The sequence below is a fragment of the Cotesia glomerata genome, linkage group LG9 (assembly GCF_020080835.1).
Source record: "Cotesia glomerata isolate CgM1 linkage group LG9, MPM_Cglom_v2.3, whole genome shotgun sequence".
In the NCBI taxonomy this organism is placed as follows: Eukaryota; Metazoa; Arthropoda; class Insecta; order Hymenoptera; family Braconidae; genus Cotesia; species Cotesia glomerata.
In genome coordinates this window covers 12,588,794-12,594,965 of record NC_058166.1, presented here as the reverse complement: position 1 = coordinate 12,594,965, position 6,172 = coordinate 12,588,794, and the positions used below count along the sequence as shown (strand labels likewise).

At 28.7% G+C, this 6,172-nt stretch overlaps 1 protein-coding gene across 1 annotated transcript; it reads right to left on the bottom strand.

Annotated features, from left to right (window-relative positions):
• Window positions 1-4,322: 4,322 nt before the first annotated feature.
• On the bottom strand, window positions 4,323-5,671 carry LOC123272248. Its single transcript, XM_044738945.1, has 2 exons — window positions 5,626-5,671; window positions 4,323-5,212 (listed from the first exon to the last, which is right to left on the bottom strand). Exons 1-2 carry the CDS (start codon window positions 5,669-5,671, stop codon window positions 4,323-4,325), a joined length of 936 nt encoding a protein of 311 aa, XP_044594880.1.
• Between the last annotated feature and the right edge of the window lie 501 nt (window positions 5,672-6,172).

The window sequence follows — 6,172 nt, the reverse complement described above, 5'->3', positions numbered from 1 at the left end:
GATTTTCTAGTACTTGTAAAAAAATTACACATCGCTGCCGAGAGGAAGAAATCGTAGTGTGCATGTTAGTTCAAAAAAAAAAAAAAAAAAAAGTAGATCAAATTAAAGACAGATTGGGTTATAATTTTTAAACGCTCCATGCTAATAATCTAATAAAAACAATAAAAAAAAATTAGATTACACAGTTGGACATTTTCAAAGTTATTGTGTGTACGCCTCTGGTGAGTTGGATAAAATTTAACAAAAAATGCATAAGAAAAATGAAAAGAATGAAAGATTTTATATGATGATGTTCATCAATTCATTTAAAAAAATGCACTTGTAATTTCATTATCAATGTTCCTTCGAAATGAGAAGCAATGAAAAGAGAGTTTAGTTTTACTTAGTAAACTTATGCTAATAGTAAAGCTCTAACGTTGTTAAAGTTTATATGCACACACTCATGTGTACAGTGTACATGTGTGTAAGAAGAGACATATATTTATTAAACATTTAGTAGTTCGTACGAGTTCAAGTTGAGATTGCTTATGTACTGTTACGTTTATGTATTAGTACAGGTCATTGCATGTATATAAAGCTATGTACATTCACTAAGTATGCGAGTTTGCTAAAGGTAATAGCGATTGACCGTGTATTCTCTTCCATACCAGTAGGCGTGCGTCAGAGAATATACATTTACAATGTACATGCATAATATATGTATGTATTTGGATGGGGAACTATAAAGTTAGATTTATCTTCTATATTTGATGCAAATACAGATTATTAATTATGAATAATTCTTTTAGTATTGAAAATCATAATGAAAAGTATAATTAATCGAATAATTCACACATATGGTATAAAATTAAAAGGTTATTTTTTATTTCATAAAAATGGGTGAAAAGTAATTTTGTTTGAATGCTAAATCACTTTTTTGCTAACAGGGGTTGCATAATGATATCACAAATTTTTTTTTTTTCCGACAAGATTGTCACAAAAAGTTGCGATGTCTTGAGAGTAAAATACTTAAGTAATGACTCTTTTACTACCCCGCAATAATCTCACTATTTTTGGTCGTATAAAAATAAATACAAGAAAAATTTACTTATTTAAAGGTAGAGTCATGTGGGGTAAGCGTGCACACTTAAGTATACAAACTAGTGTCACAAATAAACGATAAACAAGAAAGGAAAACAAAAATATGTCGCTGATAGAGTATTTATTTACACTGTAAAAAAACCGGTGTGTCCATGCGGTGTACGGTGTTAAAAATTCCGGTGTTAAATTCAACACGGAAATCGGTGTAGCAGTAACACCGTTCGCGGTGTAAATATTTTTTTTCGGTGTTAAATCGGTGTTATAAATTTCCCGGTGTTGATAATATTGTAACTAACACAATTTTTATAATTAAACTTTTTATGTTTAATAATTAAAAATAAATAATCAAAAAAAGTTAATATTTAGTTTAGAAAGTTTAAAATAATAAAATATTAAGTAGATAAAAATTTTTAATTAAAATAAATACACTGTAAAAAATTTCGATGTAAAAATGGACCCGGAGCACTTTACAAGGCCGTGTAATGTGAAATAATGGTGTGAAATTCTCCCGATGTAAATTTTCGATCCGTGTTACTTTAACACCTTTATTAAAGGACAATTTTAGGACATCATATAAATAATCGGAAACTCCAAAATAATGCATTTTAGTAATTATTTCATAATTTTTAAATATTTTTTTTTAATATTTTCGGAATACTTTTAAGATACACGGAGAAAAAAGATGAATAGATCTGTTCTGATCAAACTAGATCCGGTCAGATCAAATTAGACCAATCTAGATCAAGTTTGATCAAAATTAAATTAAAAATTAGATATAAATAAATCTGACTTGATCTATGCAGATCTAATTTAATCTGATTATTATGCGGGAAAAAAAGTTTAGATATGATCAGATCAAGTCAGATCAAATCAGATCAAGCTTGATGAATATATGTAGAATAGCTCTTCCAAATGCACTAACTTAAATCACGTTTTTTTTATTTAATAAAAATTATAACCGGATGTTATTTTTTCAATAGAAACATTGAGTATTCTTCTTTACAATCACGTGCATGAAACCTGGTGTTAAGTAATTTATTTATTTGTAATTAATCATCAAAATTGTTGAAGATCAAGAATTTTCAATTTTCAAAAATTTATAACTCAGAAACTATCAACTTACGGAAAATTTTATAAGAGTAATTTTTATCTTACAATTGCCTAAAATATTGTAAAAAAAATATCGGATCTCAAAAAAAATTATTTCTCAAATAATTGTTTAAACAAATGGCTATAAACAATAAATGGCCCGGGATTTCGCAAAAATGACTGCAATATTCGGTTTCAGCGAGTCAAAATACATTAATTAATCATATTTTGTACACCGACCTCAAAATTTTACGAAAAGATAATACAGTGTCTACACTATTATCTGAAGAGTAACTCAGTCAGGTACTTCTAGTAGCTGAATGGTACGCTTTGGGACTGACATGCAGGAGGACCCAGGTTCGGATCCCCAACATCACAAATTATTTTTCAACGATAATTCGACTTTAAATCACGGAAAATTGATGTAAAATACATAATTTCTAATTTTCAGGTAGAAATAAAATAAATTTCACTATTATTTTTATTTTATAAACTTTTTTATAAATTGATTCTGTTTCAATCAAACCAGATCTGAACAGATCACAGTTGATCTAATCAGATCAAATTTGATCTGGACAGATCTGGCCAAAATGCAGATCTGCTCAGATCTGATGAATTTGATCTGATTTGATCAGAGCAGATCTAAACTTTTTTTCCCGGGTGGTGGCGCTGAAGGCGTCGTGGATCGTGATAATCACGATCCGTTTCGCCGTAGTAAGGAAACGTTTCTTTATGATCACCATACGTTTTGACATATTCACATACCACGGCAAGTGAATATAAGAATTCGAAGTATTGAGTATATCAGGTTATAATATTGTGAAAATGACAATACTATTTTGAGCTAATCACATTACTACGTTCACGATCCACTGGATCGCTACAATAGCAATACTTTTTTCTCCGTGTAATTTTAGAATCAATACAATTTATTTGAAGCAATTTAGTTGAAATTTTGTCCTTAAATCTTATGTGGAACCTTTTTTGAATTATTTTGAAACATTTTTTTAGCTATTTGAGAACAAATTTTGAATACTTTTGAGACATTTTTCGGATATTTTTGAGACAATTTTGGAACATTTCTTGGACAGTTTTAGAGTGTTTTTACAACAAATTTGAAACATTTATGGAACAATTTTACGACAATTTTGAACGTTTTTTAAATGATTTTCATAGAGATAATTTATTTTTGCACAGCTGTAGATTTGTATGTACCGAAATGAATGGATGAAAAATTTTTTGGACAGTTTTAGGACGTTTTTGAGAAAATTTAAGAATTTACGAATTACCCATTTACGGTGAAATTCAAAGAATTTTCTTTTATAATGATAATATAATGCTGTTGTGTAAGCTATGGGATACTATGCTCTCTAAACATGAATTAGTGAAAATTCACTTGAATAAAATATCTGAAAAAAAAGCAAAGTTATCAAATTATTAATTTATCATGTTTGAAACATTCATTATATTATGAGAAACATCATGGTTACGATAGAAATAATTATTATATTGTTCCTAAACATTTAATATTGTAAATATTATTTAACTTGTTGTATAACATTCATTAAATCGATTTCTGCGTAGTTTATAAATTGAAAATTCTTAAATAAATGTTACTTGTTTCATTTTGATAAATATTGAATATTAATTCTGTTTTATGGATCATGTAATATTCATACTCCAATACGGTGTAAATTTATTCTACTGTTACACCGGTATCACACCGGTTTAACACCGCAAAAGAGCACCGCTACACCGATGTTAATACACAGGTGTTACATAGCGGTGTTAAAATGAGTCCATTTTAACACCGCTTTTTTTACAGTGTAGGCAATAATTAAATTGAGAAATAAAGTCTAAAATCTTAACCCCGGAAAAAACCGATTATTATTATTATTATTATTATTATTATTATTATTATTATTTATTTATTTAATTGGCCATGAAGTCGAAACTCCTTGCGGCCATCCAAAATTGATACAAAAAATCTTAATATAATATATAAAGTAGTGTGTTAAGTAGTATATATAAAGTATATATATAAAGTATATATATAAAGTATATATATAAAGTAGTATATATAATATAGTGTGTTAAACACTCAGTCACTCAATCACTCAATCATCACTAAATTCTAATACAATGAATACATATTATGATCTATCAGATTGTAAAAAATATTCATAACAAGCAGTTCGAAACTCCATAAATGTTGGTAACGTCGTACAATCAGCTGGTAATTGATTCCAGATTTTAACCGCAGATATCAAGAATGATTTTTCATACTTCGCTGAATGATAAACCGGTAACTCAAGATAGTCTTGACGAATATCTCCTCCACGTAGGCGAGGCTCAAGAATTTCTAAGTCTCGCCTAATTAGAGGCTTTTGATTAAGATACAATGCTTTATAAATAAGACACGATAAGAAAAATTTTCGCCTAGAACTAAGTGTCAGCCAACGAAGCTCAGTATAATATTGGGTAACATGTTCATACTTTGATATTTTAAAAATGTATCGTACACAAGCATTTAATTTTCTCTGAAGTCTAGTCTGTTGTTGACCTGTAATATCAGTATAAATAGCCGCGCAATAATCAAAAATAGGATAAATTAGAGTAGTGACCAATCTTTTCCGAACAGGCAATGAAAAAACATCTCCATTCATCTTTAACTGTGCAAGTACTCTCATGCTACTTTTGCAAACCTCAGTAATTTGTAAGGACCAAGTTAGAGTGTCTTGAAGTATGACTCCTAGATACTTTACTGATTTACAATAGTCAACTATAGTATCATTTACAACTATATTTGGAATCACTTCACATTGAACATCAGCCAATTTTTGTGCTGATCCAAAAATCACTGTCTTTGTTTTGTTAGGCTTTAGTTTAAGACCGTTTATAATACACCACTTCAGAATTATAGCAATTTCCTCATTCAGAATTCTAACAGAGCTTTCTATATCACAAGGTTTACATATTAAGTAGACAACCAAATCATCAGCATAAAACAAGTGCTTACAGCGCTCAAGTAATACACCCAAATCTGTAACATAAACGATTAATCTGAATGATTCAAATTGCGCACACTTATCCCGTACTGTGGGTAAATTTGCCCACTTGTGTAAGGTAAATTTGCGCAACTAAGGGAAGTTCGTGAATTTTTAATGACCTAAAATACTTATTATTATTATTATTATTATTAAAAAAACTTATTATTTAAAATACTTACATAAATTCATTGAGACATAACATAACTTCATATTCTATTCTAAATAAAAAGCTCAATTACATTATTGACAGGAAAAAATTAATTTACTTTAGTTACGTTCCGCAGAACGGTGTGATAATTTTTACCGTGACAGCAAATTTTACCTTTACGACACCAGATTCTTAATATTTTTTTTTTTAAGTTAACGATGGGTTTTTCTTGCATAAGCTAATTTTCGACAAACAAACCTTTAATTTGCCTGTGAATATCATGAACTTCCTCCACCTCATTCATAAATAAAGGAGTTGCGCACAGTTACCCCGCGTGACTTTACATTTTCTCAAAAAATTGCACAGTAAAAAATTTTGCGTCATTGCGTCAAAAAACTTAGTGTTAAAAATTTTTATGTTAAATATTTAACACTTTTGTGTGTAAATTTACCCCTTATTCTGTTAAATTAACACAAAAAAGAGTTAAATATTTAACATAAAATTTTTTGACGCAATAACGCAAAATTTTTTACTGTGTGTGTAAAAAGTAATAGAAAAACTATACTAAAGAATATAATCTTTCTATCAATTAAGATTAGAAACGCACATATATAGTCTTATATACGATTACAATTGAAATCAAAAGGCAAAAATTTCATTAACTGTTTAATTAATTCAAGCTTAATTTAATTCATAGCAAAAAAAATGAAATTAATCAAGTCTCACAAGGATCTGCCGGATAAAAAGTTTCTCGATCCAGGTTGATAACAAAAAATGAATAAGCGTCGTAAATTCTGAAGGCAAA

Bases quoted from the DNA above. Each gene is read 5' to 3' on its own strand.
- LOC123272248 (XM_044738945.1), bottom strand. From the start codon at position 5,671: ATGAATGAGGTGGAGGAAGTTCATGATATTCACAGGCAAATTAAAG. The intron at 5,213-5,625 runs GTTTGTTTGTCG...TTTATGTTACAG, and splicing joins TATTCACAGGCAAATTAAAG to ATTTGGGTGTATTACTTGAG.